At 51.2% G+C, this 25681-nt stretch overlaps 1 protein-coding gene across 1 annotated transcript; it reads right to left on the bottom strand.

Moving 5' to 3' along the window:
- Window positions 1-869: 869 nt before the first annotated feature.
- LOC149911817 (uncharacterized) lies at window positions 870-25023 on the bottom strand. Its single transcript, XM_090133292.1, has 11 exons — window positions 12476-25023; window positions 11021-11196; window positions 8164-8241; window positions 6814-7231; window positions 6163-6228; window positions 5765-5824; window positions 5139-5234; window positions 4579-4686; window positions 4130-4192; window positions 3315-3462; window positions 870-3108 (listed from the first exon to the last, which is right to left on the bottom strand). Exons 2-11 carry the CDS (start codon window positions 11060-11062, stop codon window positions 1266-1268), a joined length of 2922 nt encoding a protein of 973 aa, XP_089989418.1. The 5' UTR covers window positions 11063-11196; window positions 12476-25023; the 3' UTR covers window positions 870-1265.
- Window positions 25024-25681: the final 658 nt, after the last annotated feature.

The raw sequence follows: 25681 nt of genomic DNA, 5'->3' as shown, positions 1-25681 counted from the left end.
AATACTCTGACTTTTGAAGGAAGCACCTTCCTTCCTTCCTTCCTTCCTTCCTTCCTTCCTTCCTTCCTTCCTTCCTTCCTTCCTTCCTTCCTTCCTTCCTTCCTGTCTCTCTCTCTCTCTCTCTCCCTCTCTCTCTCTTTTTAATTTTAATTCATTTGGAATATCTATATTCCATATAGATGCTTTGAATGTCATCGTTTGTAGTTGTAGTGCTGAGAACCTTTTTAGAAAACAGTTATATTCAGTTTCAAAGGTATAATAAGGATGTTAAAGAAAGAACCCTCTGTGGCGTTGACCAGGGATGAACACAGAAACATCTCCCAGTTAATGTACAGGCAGCTGATGTGACTGCCTCTGTCCTCAGCAGCTTGCTCAGAGGAAAACTTGCACAAAGCATTTCAGCGCTGGGCTGCTGAGGGAAGCTGTCAGAACAGGAGCACTGTGTCCTCTTGCAGAGGACCGGGATGCTTTTACAGCTGACTGACTGACAGCTGCTTTGGTTGTGGCCACAGCTCCTGAGGAGTGCAGCAGTGCTGAGAGCTGAGAGGAAATGGGGGAATGTTGCACTCCCTGGTGGATGCTGAGAAATCGGTGGCCTAGGGTAGGTGCTGGAGAGGAGCTGCAGGGTGCTGTCACGGCAGCTGGGCACTACTGGCAGCACAATGGACTGTGCCTCTGCTAAGGCGACTGCAATCACAGAGCGAGCAGTGAAGCAGGCATACGAGGCTTGCAGCACTGCCTTCCTCCCGTCTCTCTCCACTTCCAGATTCTCGGCCCGGCCCACAAAGCGAAATGAAGTAGAGGAGGGAGAAAACGTGCTCATAGTTCTGGCTTGGTTCCTATTGCAGAGTGAATGATTGCCTGCTAGTCAGAGCAGGACGGCGCCTGCTGTCCGGTAAAGCTCACACAGAAGCGCTGGCGCTTTGGCATAAATGAACTGCCACCCTTGTCCCCTGCCCGAGACGGGACGTAGGGCACCCACAGCCTCTGGGCAGCCCGGGCCAGGGCCTCGCTGCCTCTGGGGGAGGGATTTCCTCTATACATCTACCTCAATTTCCACTCCTTGAGTGCCTTTCCCACTCGTATTATCGCTGTCTGTCAACGCCAAGGGACACACAAGGTCTGGCAGTGGGTCAGGTAATGACATGACAACAGTACGTGGACAGCTGTGGCGTTATTTTCTGTTTATTGGTACTGTGGAGCCGGGTAAGCTCTGGTACATGACAGCAGTGGTTCTGTAGATGTTAGATGGTGTCCCAAAGCCACTACTTTCTATTTAATGGTACAGCAGAGCCCGGAAAACTCCGTTTGATGCCAGCAGTGGATGTGTGGATGTCAGATGGTGTCTGCAAACCCACGTGCTGGGGCTGCTCCCACCTCCTGATGGATAGCGGAGAGGAGCGGTAGGGCAGATGCCGTGCTTGGGGCTGCTGAGGGCTGCTGGACCAGGTCTGTTTCCCCCTGGCAGTGGAATTCCAGTTTTCTGAGGAAGCCCCTGAGTTGACATTCCTGGGGAGCCACTCCCACCGCCTGAAAGATGGCTGAGGGGACGGGGAGGATGGTACCCAGGGAGACTGTGGGCTGCTGGACCGCTCACGCTTCCTCCAGGCAGCAGTTGCAGGTCTGCTGGATAACTGCCCCAGGCCAAGACCCTGGGGGTGCTGCTCCCACCTCCTAAAAGATGGTGGGGAGGAGGGGGAGGGCAGCGGGGAGGTCTGGGGGGACCTGGGGCGGCCAGGCCTGTCATGCTGGGGCAGCCACGGCCGTCCTTTGAAAGATGGTGCAGGGAAGGAGGAGGGCAGTGGGGGTGCCTGAGGAGGCAACTCCCATCCCCTGAAGGATCGTGGAGGGGAACGGGAAGGTGGTGACCGTGCCTGGCAAGGCGGGGGGCTGCCGGGCCGGTGGCGCTTCCCCCAGGCAGCAGCTGTCCTGTCGGACAGTTTCCCCGAGTCTGCACTCTGCGGGGATTTCTGCCATCCTCTGACCGATGGTGGAGGGGAGGGGGAAGGCAGAGGTGGTGCTGGGGGGGGCTGGGGGCTGCTGGGCCTGGTCTGTTTCCCCGTGGCAGCGGTTTTCCAGGTGTCTGATGATGCACCCGAGCTGCCACCCTGGGGGGGCTGCTCCCACCTCCTAAGGGATGCTGGAGAAGAGGGGGAAGGCAGTCGGGGTGCCTGAGGGGGCCACTCCCGTCCCCTGAAGGATCGTGGAGGGGAACGGGAAGGTGGTGACCGTGCCTGGCAAGGCCGGGGGCTGCCGGGCCGGTGGCGCTTCCCCCAGGCAGCAGCTGTCCTGTTGGACAGTTTCCCCGAGTCTGCACTCTGCGGGGATCGCTTCCATTCCCTGACCGATGGTGGAGGGGAGGGCAGAGGTGGTGCCAGGGGGGGCTGGGGGCTGCTGGACCTGGACTGTTTCCCCGTGGCTGTGGTTTTCCAGGTGTCTGATGATGCCCCCGAGCTGCCATCCTGGGGGGGTTGCTCCCACCTCCTAAAGGATGGCGGAGAGGAGGGGGAGGGCAGAGGTGGTGCTGGGGGGGGCTGGGGGCTGCCGGGCCTCTCAGGCTTCCCCGAGGCAGCGGCTGTCTGGGTGCCGGACGATGCCCCCGAGCCGACACGCTGAGGGGACCGCTCCCGTCCCCTGAAGGATGGTGGTGGGGGACGGGGGGGCGGTGTCGATGCCCGCTGGGACCGGGGGCTGCTGGGCCTGTCGCTCATCTGCCAGGGAGCAATTGTTTGGGTGCCGGCCGATGACCGCAAGCCTCCGCCCCGGGCGGGTTCCTTCTGCCCCTTGAAGGATGGTGGAGGAGGACGGGGGGGCGGCGTCAATGCCCGCTGGGGCCGGGGGTCGCTGGGCCTGTCGCTCATCCCCCGGGATGCGGAGCCCAGGCCGGTGGGCCGCGGGGGCCGAGGTGGGGGTAGCTGAGCCCGGCGGCTGTCCAGCCTGGCAGGGGCCGCTCTGGTGCTGCCCTGCGGCAGGCAGGCAGGTTGTTTCCGCACAGGTGGTTGGCGATGGCTCTGCCTGTCGGGCCACTCGACGTCAGCAGACTGTTCGTCTGACTGCGAGCTGGAGCTGCTGCTATCGTCCTGCGCTTCATCAGCTGCAGCCAGGCGCCTGCGGAGAGAGGAACGTGCTGAGGGCACAGGAGAGCCCCTGCTCTCCTTCCTCAATGGCAAAGAGCCGCCCTCGGCTCCCAGCCTGTCTTGGGCCCAGCAGGAAGAATGGGCCGAAGCTGCTTTCACTAGAAATGCCTCCTGGCTCACGGCAGCCCTACAGTAAAGAGTTGGGCTGGATGAGGGTGGGGGTGAACAACAACTCACTGCTTTCTCTTCCTGCACCACCAGAAAAGAAGACAGCACAGAATCATCGTTAGCAATAGGGAAACCGGGACAGATGCGGCAAGTTCCAGGTACAACTTCTGTGCATCTTTAACTTGCTCAGCGTTTGCACGTCCTTCACCATCCACACCTGGAGGAATAAAGTGGTCGTTGCTGTGTCTTGTGCCATAGCGGCAAGCTCGCAGGAGCTCTGACATTGCCACAACATGCTCTTTTTCATTTTGTTGGCCTCCTGGAACAAGGGAAAATCCCCAGGCTGCAATGCTTTCCCTGATTCCAGGGGAAGCAAAGGGAACTCCCAGAGGCGCTGCACAGCAACGCACTCTGGAGGCTCTTTTGCCTCTCAGCTTTGTTTATACTCTGGCTCTGCCACGGTCCAGACCTTCCTGGGCCATGGGATTGCTCCTACTTCTCCATCGTGCTCTAAGACTTATTTTGCACTCGCCCACCCTCGCCTCGTGAGGCTGGGCAGTGCTGCTGCAGGCAGGCACACTGTGACCCTTTGGGGCACGTTGTCTGACTAAGCAAATCTCATTAGAGCAGAAGGAGAGCGCGTGGATCTGTTTAACCAAGTGCTGCTATGAGTGACATGGACAAGAACAATTGCTGTGTCGGGCAGGGAGTGCTGCCCTGAGCTCCCCCCTCCCACTCAGAACCCACTCCTCGGGGGCAGAGTCAGGCCCTCTCCGCAGGCACCTGAACCTGCCTCTCCCTTTTTGCCTTTCCCCCGGCATGGGCACAACTTGCACGCTCCTACTTTTCTCCGCCTTACGAACTCCTGCCTGATCATTGCTTACCTGGATTCTTCAGAAAAAAACCATAGATCCAGTTGTGTTGGGCTTTCCCGGGCTCTGACAGCTCTGTGAAGAACGAGAGAAAGGCCAAGTCTCAGCACGGTGCAGGCAAAGAGGAGGCAGGACGGGAGGCTCCCTCTGTGCCACTGCCCCATCTATGAGTCAGAGCATCCCTCTGGACCTCAGCTTGCAGGAGGGATCCTGCTCCAGGCTGCTGGTGTGCCAGGCGCCTCAAGGGAGGCACACCAAACTCTGGAATGCAGGGACTGTGGCAGGGAGATACGTTGGAGGGTCCTATTTCCTCTCCTCATCTGCTGAATGTGCTTCCCCTGGCCTTGTTCCCAAAAGGACAAAGTTCCTAAGTCCCTGGGAGCTGGGTGTGATGAGAGGGGAGCAACCTCTAACCACGGCCACGGAGCTCTATGAGCGAGGAGCTCGACGAGGGGCTTTACCTGGAGCGCCAGTTGTGTGCTTGGCCTCTGCTTCCCCTGCAGGGACGTGCAGTGTGCGACGGCTGCCTTGCTGAAATGCATCCCTGTGCACAGGCTCTCTGTCTGTCTCTTTAGAAAGGAGGGAAGAGAGCGGGGCTGTAAGTAACTGCTTCTCACCAGGAAGATGGTATCTTCGGGAGGCACCGGTTCTCTAGGCACAGCAGTCAAGTTTAGGAACGAAGCCTGGGCTTTTTGTGGTGCGCTTCATTCCTAGTCCAAACTGCATGCCGTTCTGTGAGACAAACTGAAGTGCTGCACACTTTCCAGTTTGCGAGCACAGACAGCAAGACCTGTCCTGCTGGGAGACCAGCAGGTTGCAGGCAGGCTTCTTATTCACGGTGCACCTTGTGCGATTCTGGCAAGTTACAAGATGATGCTACAAGCCAGTTCAGACACAGAGGCGTCACCACCGCAGGGCTCTGATCCATCCTTTCCTGCTGTGCATGCTACACCTTCTCCATGTATCTACCTAGAAACTCAGCTTCGCGCGTCTTTCAGAGAACAGACAGAAAGACACCCACCATGTGCTGCCTTCTCCTTCATCATTTTCTTCAGGACATGAGAGAGCCTCTGCGGATATTTTCCAGTTTTTGATGCCTCTTTCCATTCCTCAGGACCTTAATAGAAAGCATGAAAATACATTTCAGACAAAGTACTGAACTGAATGGTCTTTTTGGTGAAGTCAATAAAGACAAGAGCCACCCGGGGACACCTGTGGGGCTCCAGCACAGGAGGCAGCCAAGGGTTTTTGCCCAGCCTTCCCTGGAGGCACTTCTGCACCCAAAGGATGAGGAGAACTTTCCATCACGCTGCAATCTACACAGCTGCATTACAGAGTTACGCAAGTTGCAGAGGTGCCGGGTGAGCAGTTGGCTGGCACTCAGCAGCTTTCTGGATACTCTCTCCGTGCCATGTGAAACAATCCTCAGAGACAGCGTGGAAGAACATTTGGGTTTTCTTACCGGATGGATCTCTGATGTACAGAGACAAAGCCAGCAGGACACTGGGAGCACGCAGCACCCAAGAAACAGTGACTACCCAGGCTTCTCGTGGAGTAGAAATCACCAGGCAGTGAAAAGCTGAACCCTTCCTGAACTACCACAACCACATATGAGCAGAGAGCGTGAGATGAAGGCTGGTGACTTACCTCTGGCATCCAGCCCAGGCTCAGGAACAGGACTCCCTTCTGGTAATCCACCAACAGGGCCTGCAGGCACAAATGTGATCAGACACAGGTGAGGACAGCTTCCACTGCACCTGGGGGCCTGGTTATTTTTTTCTGCAGTGACCTGCAAGGACTGACGGCAGGTTGGGGAATGACACGGCCCAGAAGGCAAACGGACAGGTTCTCTCCTCCAAAGAGTGGCAAGGGCTGCCTTCCCACAGATATGTGACAACTCTCCAAATAAAGAAATACTCAGGACTGATCTGTGTACAGCCTTCGAGGCACAAAGAGACTTGAAAAACCCCTGGAGTTTCCTGACTACCCAAATAATCTATGACAGCGCTCACTTTTCTGCCTTCAAGGAAGCAGGCACAACTTACCTCTGGGTTCCCCCTGAGGCACAAAAGCAGTCATCACCCAATCATCTGGATACGGAGCACCATCATCTAGATGCAAGAACAGAAGAGGGATGTTCCCATGGCATGTTGTGATCTCCTCCCTCAGTGATGGGGGAGGGCTCAGCTAATGGATGGCAGACTCAGGCCGTGACTGCCAAAGCTACAGGGTGATCTGGAGCCTGGCATCGGCAGCTCTCCGAAGCTCTCCAGGCCACGTGCAACACCCCTCCGGGACCGCGTGGAAGAGCACACCAAGAAAAGACACCTGAAGCCATCTGGGCTCCGGCCGGGGGTCTCTGCTGGGAGCCAGGATTCATCTACGGGGAGCATCGGGAAGCCGGAGCAGAAATGCTCCCGCTTTTCCCAGCACACATCTTCTGAGCTCCCACTAGGTCAGCCCCGTCCGAAGAGCGTGCTCAGCCAGCAGCAGAGCCACGGCCCTGCACGGCTGGAGCCAGCCCTGCAGAGCACTGCTTCCACATGCCCTCGCCCGGCTCCTGTGGTGCTGCCCGTCCCCCCCATCCCAACACCCCCACGGAAGGCAGCCCCAGGGCAGCGCGGCACACGGGGACAAGAGCCTGGAGCTCTCGCCCTCGCCGCCACTTGATTTTGGCCCCATCTCTGCCCACCCACCTGCTGCTGGCGCTCGCCACGGAGCGGCACAAGTCTCCTGGGAACACGCGGCCGTCAGGAGGAGGAGGAGAGCAAGGCGGGCGGGGGCCGTGGCCCCCCACACTCGTGCCATGCTGCCACCACCACCGCTGCAGCCACAGCGAGTGCTGCTGGGTGGCACAGAACGCCTGGGGCACACGCTGAGCATTGTGAGCTCACGGCACCAGGCGGGGCGTTGTGACCCCACGTCCCCATGATGCACATCTGTTCCGCCACCAGGGCCAGCTTCCCCCTGGGCTTGCTGTGTGCGCTGCTGTGCTGGGGGAGGATTCCCAGGCATCCGGAGCAGCAGGAGACCGCTGCTTGTCGCATGGATGGCACGGAAATGGGGAACGCTGGAATGGCTCGGCTGGGAAGGGACATTAAAGACACAGAGATGCTGTCAAAGGAGAAAGAAAATCACTTCAGTGTTGTTTTTACTGCTGTGTGCAAATCAAGAGATTCACTTTTCTCTTGTAATGCCAAAACCGGTTCTTCAGTGACATTTCCCCTTTAACCCTCCCCACCCCACAGCCCTACCTCTCATTTTCTCCTACCTCCCCTCTCCTCCCTTCCTTCACTTCCCCTCCCCTCCCCTTCCCCCTCTTCTCTCCTTTTCCCCTCCCCTTCCCCCTTGCCTTATGCCAAACTTACCTTTCCTGCTCTTCACTGAACTCTTCTGGATTCTCCTGCCTTTTGCTGCTCCTCTTGCCTTGCTTTCCTTTGCAATGCTATGCATTGCTCTTTCCATATTTCTTGCCAGCCATTCTTTTCTTAGCTCTTACTCTTCACTTTTTACTTGGCTTTTTTCTTCTATTCTCTTTGCCTTTCTTCTCTTTTCATATATTATTTTCTAGCTCTTCTTTTCTTTCTGCTTTTATTTTTTTCTATTTCATTCTTCTTTTTGCTCTTTTTTTCCATTAATTTCGTTTTTTGCTCTTTTTTCATTTTTTTCTGTTTTCAACTTTTTTTTTCTTATTTTTATTATATATTTTTTTCTCTATTTTGTTTCTTTCTTTTTCCTTTTTTTCTTTTTTCCATGTTTTCATCCTTTTTTCTTTTCTTTATTCTTTCTTGTTTATTCTTTCTTTTTTTTTCCCTCTTTTTCTCATGTAATCTTTTTTTTCTCTCTTTATTCCTCATTTTTTTCTCTTTTTTCTTTTTCTGTCTTTTTTTGTCTGATTTTGATCATAGGTTTTCCTTTACCCCCCTTTAACCTAGCCCACAGCCCTCATCTCTTGGGGAGACAGCAAGGTGGCCTGGAGCTACCCACAGCTCCTCCTGGGCAGGTCTGCTTCAAGCCCACAACCCAAAGGACCAAACCCCTCTTACCTTTGGGCCCAGCTTCTTCTCCTTCCGCGTTGCTCCCGTGGCAAGCAAGGGCTCAGCTCTTCCCACATTCCTCCATTCCTGCAAGGTTGCAATTTTTCACTCTTTGCCTTGCTTTGCTTTGCTGTGCTATGGTTAGCTTTCCTACTTGTTTTCTCTACATTTACATGCATTGCTTTTTACTTTTTATTCTTCCTTTCCTCTTTCTTTCTATTTTCCTTACAACCCTCCCCGTTTCTTTTTTGTCACTTGTTTGTTTCTTGGTTGGTTTTTCTTTTTTATTCTTTTATCTTATCTTACTTCTTATTTTATTACTTTTTCTTTCAGCCCCCTGAAGTTACTTTATATCCATCTGTTGGCCCCCCTTTATCCCCCTTATCGTTTCTGTATCTGGGCCTCCTCTTCTTACGTGGGCCTCCTCTCCCCACATTACCCTATAGCCTCCCCGTAGCCCCATATTCCCCTATACTTTACTATAGCCTACGCAAGCCCCCTAGAGCTCCCCTACGGACTTCTATAACCTCACATCTCCCTATGTCCCACCTACACCCCTCCACAGACCCCTATCGTGCCTGTTTCTCCATATCACACCCATCGCCCTGCTCCCTCTAGCCCCACATGGAGCAGATTGTCTTGAGGGAGATCATGTGGCATGTGCGGGATGAGCGGGGGATCAGGCCTAGCCAGCATGGGTTCATGAAGGACAGGTCCTGTTTGACCAACCTGATCTCCTTCTATGATCTAGTGGCCCATCTGGTGGATGAGGGAAAGGCTGTTGATGTGGTCTACCTAGACTTCAGCAAAGCCTTTGACACTGCCTCCCACAGTATTCTCCTGCAGAAGCTGCAGCCCGAGGCTTGGATGGCTACACTCTGGGCTGGGTGAGGAGCTGGCTGGAGGGCTGGGCTCAGAGAGTGGTGGTCAATGGAGTTAAATCCAGCTGGCGACCGGTCACGAGTGGTGTTCCCCAGGGGTCGGTGCTGGGGCCTGCCTTCTTCAAGAACTTTCTTGATGACCTGGATGACGGCATTGAGTGCACCCTCAGTAAGTTTGCAGATGACACCAAATTGGCTGGAAGTGTGGATCTGCCTGGGGGTAGCGAGGCCATACAGAGGGATCTGGACAGGCTGGGGAGCTGGGCTGAAGCCAATGGGATGAGGTTCAACAAGACCAAAGGCCGGGTCCTGCACTTTGGCTACAACAACCCCAGGCGACGCTACAGGCTTGGGGCAGAGTGGCTGGAGGACTGCGTAGAGGAAATGGACCTGGGGGTACTGACTGATGCTCAGCTGAACATGAGCCCACAGTGTGGCCAGGTGGCCAAGAGGGCCAACAGCATACTGGCTTGCATCAGAAACAGTGTTGCCAGCAGGAGTAGAGAGGTGATTGTTCCCCCTGTACTCAGCACTGGTGAGGCCGCACCTCGAGTACTGTGTCCAGGTTTGGGCCCCTCACTGCAAGAAAGACATTGAGGCCCTGGAACGTGTTCAGAGGAGGGCAACAAAGCTGGTGAGGGGTCTGGAACACAGGCCATATGAGGAAAGGCTGAAGGAGCTGGGAACGTTCAGCCTGGAGAAGAGGAGGCTCAGGGGAGACCTCATTGCTCTCTATAACTTCCTGAAGGGAGCTTGTAGTGAGCTGGGGGTCGGCCTCTTCTCTCGTGTCATTAGTGATAGGAGCAGAGGGAATGGTTTCAAGCTACGGCAGGGGAGATTCAAGCTGGACATTAGGAAGTATTACTTTTCAGAAAGGGTGGTCAGGCACTGGAATGGACTGCCCAGGGAGGTGGTGGAGTCGCCGACCCTGGGGGTGTTCAAGGAAAGACTGGATGTGGTGTTGAGGGACATGGTTTAGTAGGAGCTATTGATAATAGGTGAACGGTTGGGCTGGATGATCTTTTAGGCCTTTTCCAACCTTGGTGAGTCTATGGTTCTATATCCCCTTCTAGCCCACCTATTTGCCCCCTGCAGACATCTGTACAACCACATTCTCGTATATCCTCCCCCAGCCCCACCCGGCCTCTGGAGCCCCTTCCCAAACCCCCCCAATGCTCCCTATGGCACTGTATCCCCCCATAAGCTCCTCACAGCCCTCTATTGCCCCAAATCCCCCTAGACCCACCCCTAGAGCCCCATATACCCCAATCCCCTAGCACAGCCCACTCTAGCCCCGTGTGCCTCCCTATATCCCAACAGCCTTCCGTAGCCCCCTGCCCCCCCACAGCCCTCCCCAGGGGCGGGACGGAGCTGCACCGGACCAATGAGAGACAGGGGGTGGTGCGAAGGCTAGGGGGTGGATCTGATGGATATGGGATGGGCTATGGATATAGGATGGGATACGGAATGGGACAAAGTCATGGGATATGGATATGGGATGGCTATGGGGTGGATCTGATGGGTATGGGATGGGATGGCTATGAGATGGGGCTCTATTGGTTATGGGGCCAGAGGGGCTATGGGGCCAGGATGCTGCAGTGACCTTTGTCCCCAAAGATCCCCCTCCAATGTGAGATGTGGAGCCCCACAGCTGCTCCTCTGCCCTTTATTATTTACATGGGGGTGTGTGGGGGGCATCCCCCAATCCCCCATTATCAAAAAAATAAATCCTAGTTACAAAAGTAAGGGGTGTCACCCCCGCCCCCTGGGAACAATGTGGTCTGTGGGGGTGGACTGTGAGTCACGGTGACACTTGAGTGACGGTGACACCAGAAGACACTGACACTCAGTGACACCCAATGGCATCCGGTGAAGGTAACACCCAACGATGGTGACACCAGAGACCCCATGTCACACCCACCCATGCCAGACCCCACATGTCCCCGACTGTCCCCAGCCCCCCTCCCTGTACCCCTCCTCGTCACCTCTTCAAAGAGGATGGCACTGCGCTGCACTTGTGCCACCATGGCAGGGGAGACAGAGTGGGACACTCATGGACAGCCAGGGTGACAGAATCCAGGAGCTGGAGGACGCTGATGGGGCTCTCGAGGTACGTTGGTACGGCTCCAGGTTCCACAGTTACGGTGACAATAAAATTGACCTAGTATTTATTTTAATACAAACAGACATTTTTGGGGGCGATCCCAAGGGGACAAAGCAGAGCGAGAACGTGTCACTATGTGAGGTTGTCCTCAGAATCCCCACTGGAGACCTCTAGAGTAGTCCAGGAACCTCTGGGGACCCCCTGGACACCCCCAAGACCCCTCCAGGACATCCCCAGACCCTTCTAAATGATTCCAAGGACCTCCTGGACCCACCTGGGGACCAACTGGATGCCCCAAACCCCTCTAGGACATTTTCACATTTTTCTGCATGACTCCAGGGGTGAATAGGGGAGGTGGTGGGAGGAAACAAGGGGTTAATGAGGCTTCCATGCTGTGGAAAAGAGGTTGGAGGAGACTTTAGGGGGACAGTGGGGGAAGGGGGGAACAGGGTCTCAATGTTGAATGAGAGTCTGGGGGGGAACTCAGTGGGTTGTGTTGGGGAAAGAGGTGAACACAGTCTCTACAAGGCAGAAAGGACATCTGGGGGCAGACGGGGGAGGGGGAGAGGAAAGCCAGGGGTTGTGGGGGACTTCTATGGGGCAGAAAAGGTGTCCAGTTATGGGGGGATTGGAAGTCAAAATGGGGGAACTGACTCCAGGGGTCAGATGGAGGAGCGCATGGGGGGGGGGGGTACAAGGGACTCTAGGGGTCAAAAAAGGGGTGAGGAGGTGGAGGGAGAAGGGGGGACAAGGACCCTGGGGGTCAAATAGAGGGGAATGGGGCATGGTAGGAGACTCTAGGGATCAGAATGGGGGAAATTGAGTGGGGGCACTTGGGAGGAGGAGAGGGGATTCTGGGGGTCAGATAGAGGGGACTGGGAAAAGGGGGGGGGGGACCCTACGGGACAGAATGGGAGACATGTGGGCAGGGGGGGACACTAGGGATCAGAACAGGGCACTGGGAAGGGATGAGGGGCCGGGGGGGGAGGGGACAGACTGGGGGACCCTGGGAGTCAGAATGGGGGAGGCACAGAGGGGAGGGGTGGAAAAGGACTACAGTGATCAGAATGGAGGAAATGGAGGGGGGGAACAGGGAGAGGGCGTATACCCGGGAGTGACACAGAGGAACTGGGGGGTGTGGGCGATCAGCGGCAGCGGGAGAGGGGGGGAGGGCAGCGAAAGACACGGGGTGGGGGAGGCGGCGAGACGCAGGGCAGCCGCCCCCGCCGAGCGGAAGCCCCGAGCACCGCAGAGACCCCGCGGGGCCGAGTCAGAGCCGCACGCGGCCCCCAACCCCCTTAACTCAGCCCCCGCCGCGGTGCTCCCCAACACCCACCTGGAGGAGCCGAGGCGGCGTCGGAGCGGTGCGGGACACGGCACGACTTCCGCACGGCCGACTCCCCGGGTCGCAGCGTGATGACGTCTCTCGGCGGGGACGGCGCGTGCGCGCTCAGGCGCTGTCGCCATGGGGACGCCGTCACGCATGCGCCGCCGTCGCGGGGACGGCTGCGCGCGACGCATGGGGGGAGTGCGCGGTGTTGCCATGGCAACGCAGCCCGCACGTACGGCCTGAAGCCCGAGTGCAACTCCAGGGGCAGCAGGGGGCGAAGAGGACGGGAGGGGGGGGAACGGAGAGCCCTCAGGGATCTACTCGGGAGGTGGGGGAGGGGTCAGGGGCAGAGCTCCGGGGAGGGCGGTGCTGAGTGGGGCTTAGAGGAGACCCCAGCGGCTCCGAGCTCGGGGCCAACGGCCTCTCCCGCGCGCTGCATCTCAGCCAATCGGAGCCGGTGGCGCTGCCGCTGGCCAATGCGAATCCGGGGGCGGGACGGCGCTGCACCGGACCAATGAGAGGCCGGGGGCGGGAGGAACTGCACCGGACCAATGAGAGCAAAGCACACTGGGTTCCGCCTGGCCTGCTCCGAGCCCCAGGCCTACCAGGCGCATCGCGGAACGTAGGCTGCTCCGCAAAGCGGGGCTGGACATCCGCACACAAGAAGGTCATCGGACCAAATTCAGAGCTGGCACCAAGCTTTTCCCAGAAGCTCTCTGCCGTCAGCTCAGCCATCGTGTTTCATTCCCTCCTCACCTCAATTGTTGGCCACACCTGCCGGCCGGCATTACCTCCGACCTTGTCACTGGTCAGGGCTTCAACAGCACCAAGTTTCCTTCTGGTGACGTGCGGAAAATCAAACCCTATGGCCTGTAAGGATATAGAGGAGGTATGTTTTATTGGCAGTTGTGCAAAAGCCCTGGTGCAAGGGGGATAATTCCTCCAAGCTTGCACACCATCTGGAAAAATTGTGCTGCAAATATAGGACGAACTAATACATAATCAGTAGTTTCCCGGAATTCAGATGCATATTCATTATACCCCAAAAGCATGCAGGCCCTCCCCTGTTGCGCGTGCGTAGTGGGTTGTGGGTTGAAGAATTTGTTGTCTTTTTCGGGAAGGCTTCTGACCTTCCTCGCCATAAACTCCCGACAGAGAAGGAGGGGCATCCCCCAAACTAGTTTCGTCTTGCTCTGTGGACATCTAATCACCTTACTGCCAGATGTCTCTGGGTTGTTCTCAAACCTTATCAGCATGGCCTCCATCCCCCTCACTATCTCAGATCCAGTGTCTGCTGTCCCCCCTTCTCTAACGAGCTCTACATTCCTGCTTCTATAAATTATCTCTAACTATCCTCCTCTATCCCCCCCTATTTTCAGTTACTGTGAAACCTTCTTTCTGCCTTTTACTTTTTCTTATGGGGCCCCTTTTCTACCTTTCAGTGGGGTCCTCATTCACCTTGCTGTGTTAACACTCAAATGTTCTTCTTTCCTCCTCCAAATAAAATGTTTCTCAGACTAGAGGAATAGAAGTCTGAATTTGGGACACCCACAGTCTGCAAAATAGTCTGCCACATGGAAACAGCATTCGAGGTCTGTGCCAAGGGGTGCAGCTGCAAGCCACAAGAGAAATACCACCTTGCGGCCTCTCCTCTAGAGGTTCTTCCTTCAGGTCCGGTCGGCTGGAATACACTGCTTCGATGGTTTCTAGACAGTCATGTGTCACAGGTTCTCCTGAGGTCCCACTGAGGAATGATGCTAGGTTGATAATATTGGTTACTACTATCTCTACATCGTCTTGTTCCACCAGAATAACTTGATATTTAAGGAACCTTTGTGGTGAAAGCCAGTGTTCCCCTTTCACCTCCAGCACCGCTGAAACTGTATGTGATATGAATACCATAATTTTCTGGCCCAGAGTAAATTTATGCGCTTCCTGGATATTTAATATAGTGCAGCCACTGCTCTCAGGCAGGGAGGCCATCCTTTGCTTACTTTGTCCAACTGTTTGGAGAAATATGCTACTGCCCTACGATAGGGCCCCAGGTTTTGGGCTAGAACCCCTAAAGCTATTCCGTTTCTCATATGAAAATAAGCAGAAAGGTTTCGTTGTATCTGGCAACCCCAAAGTGGGAGCCTGCATAAGTTCATGTTTTAGCTGTTTAAAGGCTCTGCTGGTTTCCCCATCCCATGTGAGGATGTTGGGGTTAGTTTTTAAGAGTGTGAAGAGCGGTTTTACTGGTAGTCCGTAGTTATGAATCCAAAGCCGACACCAGCCTGTCATTCCCAGGAATGTGCATAATTCTGCAGCTATTCGTGGCTCAGGAGTCTGACAGATAACTTCTTTTCTTGCTGTCCCAAGTATCCTTTGTCTGGCGGTGATTTCATAGCCTAAATAGACTACTCATTGTTTGGCCACCTGGGCTTTCTGTGGGAAAACTCGATATCCATTAAGTCCCCCCAAATTAAGCAAGCTTACTGTCCAAGTTATGCATGTTTCTTTTGTTTTTGTAGCTATTAAAAGACCATCTACATATTGCAATAGAACTCCTTTTTCTGTGGGTCACTCCTACTGTTCCAAATCTGTGGCTGGCTGATTCCCAAAGATTGTTGGGCTGTTCTTGAACCCTTGGGGAAGCACTGTCCATGTAAGTTGTGTTCTCCTTCCTGATTTGGGATTTTCCCATTCAAATGCAAATAGCAATTGACTTTAAGGCCTCAAAGGTAGACAGAAAAATGCATCCTTTAGATCCATTACTCTTATTCAGAGTTCCTCCTAGTTCCCCAGCTATATCTTTCCAATGTGCTAATGTACATCCCAAAGGAGATTTCCTCAGTATTTCTTTTCCCTGCACTCCCCCCATCTTACTCTAATCACACTTAAACCACGGCTGTTTCTACAATATCGGCAAACCAAACCCCCCTTCTGGCAAGGTTTTCCCTTTCCCAATCCACTTAGGTATTTTACAACTACCAAGATAATAACAACAGTTAACAAGACAATCATCAACAGATAAAAAGATAAAGACAAACTTTCACTTCATCCATCCCCGGCTGTTTCCCTCGCGAGAGAACGGAAGCGCGGGTCAGGACTCCACTCTCGCCCTGTAGCTTTGCTATGTCTCACTCATACCAGATTCACTCAGGACATACAAGACCTGTCTTAACCAAGTTCAGAATTCCTTAGAAGATATTTGGTGGTACTAGTACAATAGTACAATAGTTCAAATACACGGTACCGAATATAACAATAGAAGGTAAAAGAGCATGCAAACCCAAATCTCCTGCTATCACAGCAAGGAGAGCCCAGGCAACCTTTTGACAGAATACCCCCTATATCCTGTCACCAACCAACCCAGCCTAAGGGGGAGCAAAAAGCTCTCTTCCTCGTGTATGACTTACAGGTCCCCTTTCCCAATCACATACCTAGTCCGCTGATGGTCCTTGTCTCCTCCCACAGTGATTGGATGATGAAAGGGAGTCCTTCTGAGAAATCTCGGGATGCACCAAAGGCATCCCCTTTCTCAGCCGGTCCTGCAGCCAAACAGCGGGTCCCATCTGGGTTGCCAAACTGATGTGTGGAAAATCAAACCCTATGGCCTGTAAGGATATAGAGGAGGTATGTTTTATTGGCAGTTGTGCAAAAGCCCTGGTGCAAGGGGGATAATTCCTCCAAGCTTGCACACCATCTGGAAAAATTGTGCTGCAAATATAGGACGAACTAATACATAATCAGTAGTTTCCCGGAATTCAGATGCATATTCATTATACCCCAAAAGCATGCAGGCCCTCCCCTGTTGCGCGTGCGTAGTGGGTCGTGGGTTGAAGAATTTGTTGTCTTTTTCGGGAAGGCTTCTGACCTTCCTCGCCATAAACTCCCGACAGAGAAGGAGGGGCATCCCCCAAACTAGTTTCGTCTTGCTCTGTGGACATCTAATCACCTTACTGCCAGATGTCTCTGGGTTGTTCTCAAACCTTATCAGCATGGCCTCCATCCCCCTCACTATCTCAGATCCAGTGTCTGCTGTCCCCCCTTCTCTAACGAGCTCTACATTCCTGCTTCTATAAATTATCTCTAACTATCCTCCTCTATCCCCCCCTATTTTCAGTTACTGTGAAACCTTCTTTCTGCCTTTTACTTTTTCTTATGGGGCCCCTTTTCTACCTTTCAGTGGGGTCCTCATTCACCTTGCTGTGTTAACACTCAAATGTTCTTCTTTCCTCCTCCAAATAAAATGTTTCTCAGACTAGAGGAATAGAAGTCTGAATTTGGGACACCCACAGTCTGCAAAATAGTCTGCCACATGGAAACAGCATTCGAGGTCTGTGCCAAGGGGTGCAGCTGCAAGCCACAAGAGAAATACCACCTTGCGGCCTCTCCTCTAGAGGTTCTTCCTTCAGGTCCGGTCGGCTGGAATACACTGCTTCGATGGTTTCTAGACAGTCATGTGTCACAGGTTCTCCTGAGGTCCCACTGAGGAATGATGCTAGGTTGATAATATTGGTTACTACTATCTCTACATCGTCTTGTTCCACCAGAATAACTTGATATTTAAGGAACCTTTGTGGTGAAAGCCAGTGTTCCCCTTTCACCTCCAGCACCGCTGAAACTGTATGTGATATGAATACCATAATTTTCTGGCCCAGAGTAAATTTATGCGCTTCCTGGATATTTAATATAGTGCAGCCACTGCTCTCAGGCAGGGAGGCCATCCTTTGCTTACTTTGTCCAACTGTTTGGAGAAATATGCTACTGCCCTACGATAGGGCCCCAGGTTTTGGGCTAGAACCCCTAAAGCTATTCCGTTTCTCATATGAAAATAAGCAGAAAGGTTTCGTTGTATCTGGCAACCCCAAAGTGGGAGCCTGCATAAGTTCATGTTTTAGCTGTTTAAAGGCTCTGCTGGTTTCCCCATCCCATGTGAGGATGTTGGGGTTAGTTTTTAAGAGTGTGAAGAGCGGTTTTACTGGTAGTCCGTAGTTATGAATCCAAAGCCGACACCAGCCTGTCATTCCCAGGAATGTGCATAATTCTGCAGCTATTCGTGGCTCAGGAGTCTGACAGATAACTTCTTTTCTTGCTGTCCCAAGTATCCTTTGTCTGGCGGTGATTTCATAGCCTAAATAGACTACTCATTGTTTGGCCACCTGGGCTTTCTGTGGGAAAACTCGATATCCATTAAGTCCCCCCAAATTAAGCAAGCTTACTGTCCAAGTTATGCATGTTTCTTTTGTTTTTGTAGCTATTAAAAGACCATCTACATATTGCAATAGAACTCCTTTTTCTGTGGGTCACTCCTACTGTTCCAAATCTGTGGCTGGCTGATTCCCAAAGATTGTTGGGCTGTTCTTGAACCCTTGGGGAAGCACTGTCCATGTAAGTTGTGTTCTCCTTCCTGATTTGGGATTTTCCCATTCAAATGCAAATAGCAATTGACTTTAAGGCCTCAAAGGTAGACAGAAAAATGCATCCTTTAGATCCATTACTCTTATTCAGAGTTCCTCCTAGTTCCCCAGCTATATCTTTCCAATGTGCTAATGTACATCCCAAAGGAGATTTCCTCAGTATTTCTTTTCCCTGCACTCCCCCCATCTTACTCTAATCACACTTAAACCACGGCTGTTTCTACAATATCGGCAAACCAAACCCCCCTTCTGGCAAGGTTTTCCCTTTCCCAATCCACTTAGGTATTTTACAACTACCAAGATAATAACAACAGTTAACAAGACAATCATCAACAGATAAAAAGATAAAGACAAACTTTCACTTCATCCATCCCCGGCTGTTTCCCTCGCGAGAGAACGGAAGCGCGGGTCAGGACTCCACTCTCGCCCTGTAGCTTTGCTATGTCTCACTCATACCAGATTCACTCAGGACATACAAGACCTGTCTTAACCAAGTTCAGAATTCCTTAGAAGATATTTGGTGGTACTAGTACAATAGTACAATAGTTCAAATACACGGTACCGAATATAACAATAGAAGGTAAAAGAGCATGCAAACCCAAATCTCCTGCTATCACAGCAAGGAGAGCCCAGGCAACCTTTTGACAGAATACCGCCTATATCCTGTCACCAACCAACCCAGCCTAAGGGGGAGCAAAAAGCTCTCTTCCTCGTGTATGACTTACAGGTCCCCTTTCCCAATCACATACCTAGTCCGCTGATGGTCCTTGTCTCCTCCCACAGTGATTGGATGATGAAAGGGAGTCCTTCTGAGAAATCTCGGGATGCACCAAAGGCATCCCCTTTCTCAGCCGGTCCTGCAGCCAAACAGCGGGTCCCATCTGGGTTGCCAAACTGATGTGTGGAAAATCAAACCCTATGGCCTGTAAGGATATAGAGGAGGTATGTTTTATTGGCAGTTGTGCAAAAGCCCTGGTGCAAGGGGGATAATTCCTCCAAGCTTGCACACCATCTGGAAAAATTGTGCTGCAAATATAGGACGAACTAATACATAATCAGTAGTTTCCCGGAATTCAGATGCATATTCATTATACCCCAAAAGCATGCAGGCCCTCCCCTGTTGCGCGTGCGTAGTGGGTCGTGGGTTGAAGAATTTGTTGTCTTTTTCGGGAAGGCTTCTGACCTTCCTCGCCATAAACTCCCGACAGAGAAGGAGGGGCATCCCCCAAACTAGTTTCGTCTTGCTCTGTGGACATCTAATCAGCTTACTGCCAGATGTCTCTGGGTTGTTCTCAAACCTTATCAGCATGGCCTCCATCCCCCTCACTATCTCAGATCCAGTGTCTGCTGTCCCCCCTTCTCTAACGAGCTCTACATTCCTGCTTCTATAAATTATCTCTAACTATCCTCCTCTATCCCCCCCTATTTTCAGTTACTGTGAAACCTTCTTTCTGCCTTTTACTTTTTCTTATGGGGCCCCTTTTCTACCTTTCAGTGGGGTCCTCATTCACCTTGCTGTGTTAACACTCAAATGTTCTTCTTTCCTCCTCCAAATAAAATGTTTCTCAGACTAGAGGAATAGAAGTCTGAATTTGGGACACCCACAGTCTGCAAAATAGTCTGCCACATGGAAACAGCATTCGAGGTCTGTGCCAAGGGGTGCAGCTGCAAGCCACAAGAGAAATACCACCTTGCGGCCTCTCCTCTAGAGGTTCTTCCTTCAGGTCCGGTCGGCTGGAATACACTGCTTTGATGGTTTCTAGACAGTCATGTGTCACAGGTTCTCCTGAGGTCCCACTGAGGAATGATGCTAGGTTGATAATATTGGTTACTACTATCTCTACATCGTCTTGTTCCACCAGAATAACTTGATATTTAAGGAACCTTTGTGGTGAAAGCCAGTGTTCCCCTTTCACCTCCAGCACCGCTGAAACTGTATGTGATATGAATACCATAATTTTCTGGCCCAGAGTAAATTTATGCGCTTCCTGGATATTTAATATAGTGCAGCCACTGCTCTCAGGCAGGGAGGCCATCCTTTGCTTACTTTGTCCAACTGTTTGGAGAAATATGCTACTGCCCTACGATAGGGCCCCAGGTTTTGGGCTAGAACCCCTAAAGCTATTCCGTTTCTCATATGAAAATAAGCAGAAAGGTTTCGTTGTATCTGGCAACCCCAAAGTGGGAGCCTGCATAAGTTCATGTTTTAGCTGTTTAAAGGCTCTGCTGGTTTCCCCATCCCATGTGAGGATGTTGGGGTTAGTTTTTAAGAGTGTGAAGAGCGGTTTTACTGGTAGTCCGTAGTTATGAATCCAAAGCCGACACCAGCCTGTCATTCCCAGGAATGTGCATAATTCTGCAGCTATTCGTGGCTCAGGAGTCTGACAGATAACTTCTTTTCTTGCTGTCCCAAGTATCCTTTGTCTGGCGGTGATTTCATAGCCTAAATAGACTACTCATTGTTTGGCCACCTGGGCTTTCTGTGGGAAAACTCGATATCCATTAAGTCCCCCCAAATTAAGCAAGCTTACTGTCCAAGTTATGCATGTTTCTTTTGTTTTTGTAGCTATTAAAAGACCATCTACATATTGCAATAGAACTCCTTTTTCTGTGGGTCACTCCTACTGTTCCAAATCTGTGGCTGGCTGATTCCCAAAGATTGTTGGGCTGTTCTTGAACCCTTGGGGAAGCACTGTCCATGTAAGTTGTGTTCTCCTTCCTGATTTGGGATTTTCCCATTCAAATGCAAATAGCAATTGACTTTAAGGCCTCAAAGGTAGACAGAAAAATGCATCCTTTAGATCCATTACTCTTATTCAGAGTTCCTCCTAGTTCCCCAGCTATATCTTTCCAATGTGCTAATGTACATCCCAAAGGAGATTTCCTCAGTATTTCTTTTCCCTGCACTCCCCCCATCTTACTCTAATCACACTTAAACCACGGCTGTTTCTACAATATCGGCAAACCAAACCCCCCTTCTGGCAAGGTTTTCCCTTTCCCAATCCACTTAGGTATTTTACAACTACCAAGATAATAACAACAGTTAACAAGACAATCATCAACAGATAAAAAGATAAAGACAAACTTTCACTTCATCCATCCCCGGCTGTTTCCCTCGCGAGAGAACGGAAGCGCGGGTCAGGACTCCACTCTCGCCCTGTAGCTTTGCTATGTCTCACTCATACCAGATTCACTCAGGACATACAAGACCTGTCTTAACCAAGTTCAGAATTCCTTAGAAGATATTTGGTGGTACTAGTACAATAGTACAATAGTTCAAATACACGGTACCGAATATAACAATAGAAGGTAAAAGAGCATGCAAACCCAAATCTCCTGCTATCACAGCAAGGAGAGCCCAGGCAACCTTTTGACAGAATACCCCCTATATCCTGTCACCAACCAACCCAGCCTAAGGGGGAGCAAAAAGCTCTCTTCCTCGTGTATGACTTACAGGTCCCCTTTCCCAATCACATACCTAGTCCGCTGATGGTCCTTGTCTCCTCCCACAGTGATTGGATGATGAAAGGGAGTCCTTCTGAGAAATCTCGGGATGCACCAAAGGCATCCCCTTTCTCAGCCGGTCCTGCAGCCAAACAGCGGGTCCCATCTGGGTTGCCAAACTGATGTGTGGAAAATCAAACCCTATGGCCTGTAAGGATATAGAGGAGGTATGTTTTATTGGCAGTTGTGCAAAAGCCCTGGTGCAAGGGGGATAATTCCTCCAAGCTTGCACACCATCTGGAAAAATTGTGCTGCAAATATAGGACGAACTAATACATAATCAGTAGTTTCCCGGAATTCAGATGCATATTCATTATACCCCAAAAGCATGCAGGCCCTCCCCTGTTGCGCGTGCGTAGTGGGTCGTGGGTTGAAGAATTTGTTGTCTTTTTCGGGAAGGCTTCTGACCTTCCTCGCCATAAACTCCCGACAGAGAAGGAGGGGCATCCCCCAAACTAGTTTCGTCTTGCTCTGTGGACATCTAATCACCTTACTGCCAGATGTCTCTGGGTTGTTCTCAAACCTTATCAGCATGGCCTCCATCCCCCTCACTATCTCAGATCCAGTGTCTGCTGTCCCCCCTTCTCTAACGAGCTCTACATTCCTGCTTCTATAAATTATCTCTAACTATCCTCCTCTATCCCCCCCTATTTTCAGTTACTGTGAAACCTTCTTTCTGCCTTTTACTTTTTCTTATGGGGCCCCTTTTCTACCTTTCAGTGGGGTCCTCATTCACCTTGCTGTGTTAACACTCAAATGTTCTTCTTTCCTCCTCCAAATAAAATGTTTCTCAGACTAGAGGAATAGAAGTCTGAATTTGGGACACCCACAGTCTGCAAAATAGTCTGCCACATGGAAACAGCATTCGAGGTCTGTGCCAAGGGGTGCAGCTGCAAGCCACAAGAGAAATACCACCTTGCGGCCTCTCCTCTAGAGGTTCTTCCTTCAGGTCCGGTCGGCTGGAATACACTGCTTCGATGGTTTCTAGACAGTCATGTGTCACAGGTTCTCCTGAGGTCCCACTGAGGAATGATGCTAGGTTGATAATATTGGTTACTACTATCTCTACATCGTCTTGTTCCACCAGAATAACTTGATATTTAAGGAACCTTTGTGGTGAAAGCCAGTGTTCCCCTTTCACCTCCAGCACCGCTGAAACTGTATGTGATATGAATACCATAATTTTCTGGCCCAGAGTAAATTTATGCGCTTCCTGGATATTTAATATAGTGCAGCCACTGCTCTCAGGCAGGGAGGCCATCCTTTGCTTACTTTGTCCAACTGTTTGGAGAAATATGCTACTGCCCTACGATAGGGCCCCAGGTTTTGGGCTAGAACCCCTAAAGCTATTCCGTTTCTCATATGAAAATAAGCAGAAAGGTTTCGTTGTATCTGGCAACCCCAAAGTGGGAGCCTGCATAAGTTCATGTTTTAGCTGTTTAAAGGCTCTGCTGGTTTCCCCATCCCATGTGAGGATGTTGGGGTTAGTTTTTAAGAGTGTGAAGAGCGGTTTTACTGGTAGTCCGTAGTTATGAATCCAAAGCCGACACCAGCCTGTCATTCCCAGGAATGTGCATAATTCTGCAGCTATTCGTGGCTCAGGAGTCTGACAGATAACTTCTTTTCTTGCTGTCCCAAGTATCCTTTGTCTGGCGGTGATTTCATAGCCTAAATAGACTACTCATTGTTTGGCCACCTGGGCTTTCTGTGGGAAAACTCGATATCCATTAAGTCCCCCCAAATTAAGCAAGCTTACTGTCCAAGTTATGCATGTTTCTTTTGTTTTTGTAGCTATTAAAAGACCATCTACATATTGCAATAGAACTCCTTTTTCTGTGGGTCACTCCTACTGTTCCAAATCTGTGGCTGGCTGATTCCCAAAGATTGTTGGGCTGTTCTTGAACCCTTGGGGAAGCACTGTCCATGTAAGTTGTGTTCTCCTTCCTGATTTGGGATTTTCCCATTCAAATGCAAATAGCAATTGACTTTAAGGCCTCAAAGGTAGACAGAAAAATGCATCCTTTAGATCCATTACTCTTATTCAGAGTTCCTCCTAGTTCCCCAGCTATATCTTTCCAATGTGCTAATGTACATCCCAAAGGAGATTTCCTCAGTATTTCTTTTCCCTGCACTCCCCCCATCTTACTCTAATCACACTTAAACCACGGCTGTTTCTACAATATCGGCAAACCAAACCCCCCTTCTGGCAAGGTTTTCCCTTTCCCAATCCACTTAGGTATTTTACAACTACCAAGATAATAACAACAGTTAACAAGACAATCATCAACAGATAAAAAGATAAAGACAAACTTTCACTTCATCCATCCCCGGCTGTTTCCCTCGCGAGAGAACGGAAGCGCGGGTCAGGACTCCACTCTCGCCCTGTAGCTTTGCTATGTCTCACTCATACCAGATTCACTCAGGACATACAAGACCTGTCTTAACCAAGTTCAGAATTCCTTAGAAGATATTTGGTGGTACTAGTACAATAGTACAATAGTTCAAATACACGGTACCGAATATAACAATAGAAGGTAAAAGAGCATGCAAACCCAAATCTCCTGCTATCACAGCAAGGAGAGCCCAGGCAACCTTTTGACAGAATACCCCCTATATCCTGTCACCAACCAACCCAGCCTAAGGGGGAGCAAAAAGCTCTCTTCCTCGTGTATGACTTACAGGTCCCCTTTCCCAATCACATACCTAGTCCGCTGATGGTCCTTGTCTCCTCCCACAGTGATTGGATGATGAAAGGGAGTCCTTCTGAGAAATCTCGGGATGCACCAAAGGCATCCCCTTTCTCAGCCGGTCCTGCAGCCAAACAGCGGGTCCCATCTGGGTTGCCAAACTGATGTGTGGAAAATCAAACCCTATGGCCTGTAAGGATATAGAGGAGGTATGTTTTATTGGCAGTTGTGCAAAAGCCCTGGTGCAAGGGGGATAATTCCTCCAAGCTTGCACACCATCTGGAAAAATTGTGCTGCAAATATAGGACGAACTAATACATAATCAGTAGTTTCCCGGAATTCAGATGCATATTCATTATACCCCAAAAGCATGCAGGCCCTCCCCTGTTGCGCGTGCGTAGTGGGTCGTGGGTTGAAGAATTTGTTGTCTTTTTCGGGAAGGCTTCTGACCTTCCTCGCCATAAACTCCCGACAGAGAAGGAGGGGCATCCCCCAAACTAGTTTCGTCTTGCTCTGTGGACATCTAATCACCTTACTGCCAGATGTCTCTGGGTTGTTCTCAAACCTTATCAGCATGGCCTCCATCCCCCTCACTATCTCAGATCCAGTGTCTGCTGTCCCCCCTTCTCTAACGAGCTCTACATTCCTGCTTCTATAAATTATCTCTAACTATCCTCCTCTATCCCCCCCTATTTTCAGTTACTGTGAAACCTTCTTTCTGCCTTTTACTTTTTCTTATGGGGCCCCTTTTCTACCTTTCAGTGGGGTCCTCATTCACCTTGCTGTGTTAACACTCAAATGTTCTTCTTTCCTCCTCCAAATAAAATGTTTCTCAGACTAGAGGAATAGAAGTCTGAATTTGGGACACCCACAGTCTGCAAAATAGTCTGCCACATGGAAACAGCATTCGAGGTCTGTGCCAAGGGGTGCAGCTGCAAGCCACAAGAGAAATACCACCTTGCGGCCCTTCTCCTTTAAAGCAGAAGGGAACACCTTAGGAAGATGGAGCACACTTCATAAGCTCAAAATCCAGCACGTCAGGTTGGCAAGAGAGGATTCTGAACTGCTGCTTTGCGGAATCAAACTCTCAAATTCTCTATCCACGTAAGGTTATAAGAGCAGATACATCTTTATTTCAGTGCTGCGCCACACACTGGGTGCAAGGGGGATCACTCCTAGCTTGCACACCGGAGAATAGGATCCCAATATATTTATAAGCGAAGCCCATACATATTCAACAATATTTCCCAAGACTTATTGAAATATTCATTACTTTTCCAGGAATTCATTTACATACTGTTCCTCCCCCTTGTGCATGCGCAGTAGCTTCCATTGGATGAAGGCTCGACATCTTCCTCTTCACCTGGTGGTCGTCTCTGGATGAATTCAGACATCTTCCTCGCCATGTCCTTCCGACCTTTGTCCTAGTTCTGAGCTCTTCTCCCACCCTACGTGCCTCAGCAACTTCTTGTCTTGTTTGTCATCCCTTTCCATTGTTTTCTCATTGGCCCCTTTCTGCTGACTTGAGAAGGCCTCCTTTTAAGAATGTGCTTGGGCAAAGAAAAGTTAAACCAAGCAATTCCTTCTGAGTTAGCAAAAGTTAAACTAAGCAAATT

The sequence above is a fragment of the Phasianus colchicus genome, unplaced genomic scaffold, assembly GCF_987193195.1.
Source record: "Phasianus colchicus unplaced genomic scaffold, bPhaCol1.hap1.1 HAP1_SCAFFOLD_56, whole genome shotgun sequence".
NCBI lineage: Eukaryota > Metazoa > Chordata > Aves > Galliformes > Phasianidae > Phasianus > Phasianus colchicus.
Note: the sequence above shows the minus strand (reverse complement) of the source record. Positions and strands in the feature narration are given on the sequence as shown.

Excerpts from the sequence above, each read along its gene's own strand:
- LOC149911817 (XM_090133292.1), bottom strand. The coding sequence starts at position 11,062 with ATGGTGGCACAAGTGCAGCGCAGTGCCATCCTCTTTGAAGAG. Across the intron at positions 8,242-11,020 it reads GTGCCATCCTCTTTGAAGAG|GAATGGAGGAATGTGGGAAG; the intron begins GTGACGAGGAGG and ends GCAACCTTGCAG. Across the intron at positions 7,232-8,163 it reads AGAAGAAGCTGGGCCCAAAG|CATCTCTGTGTCTTTAATGT; the intron begins GTAAGAGGGGTT and ends CTCCTTTGACAG.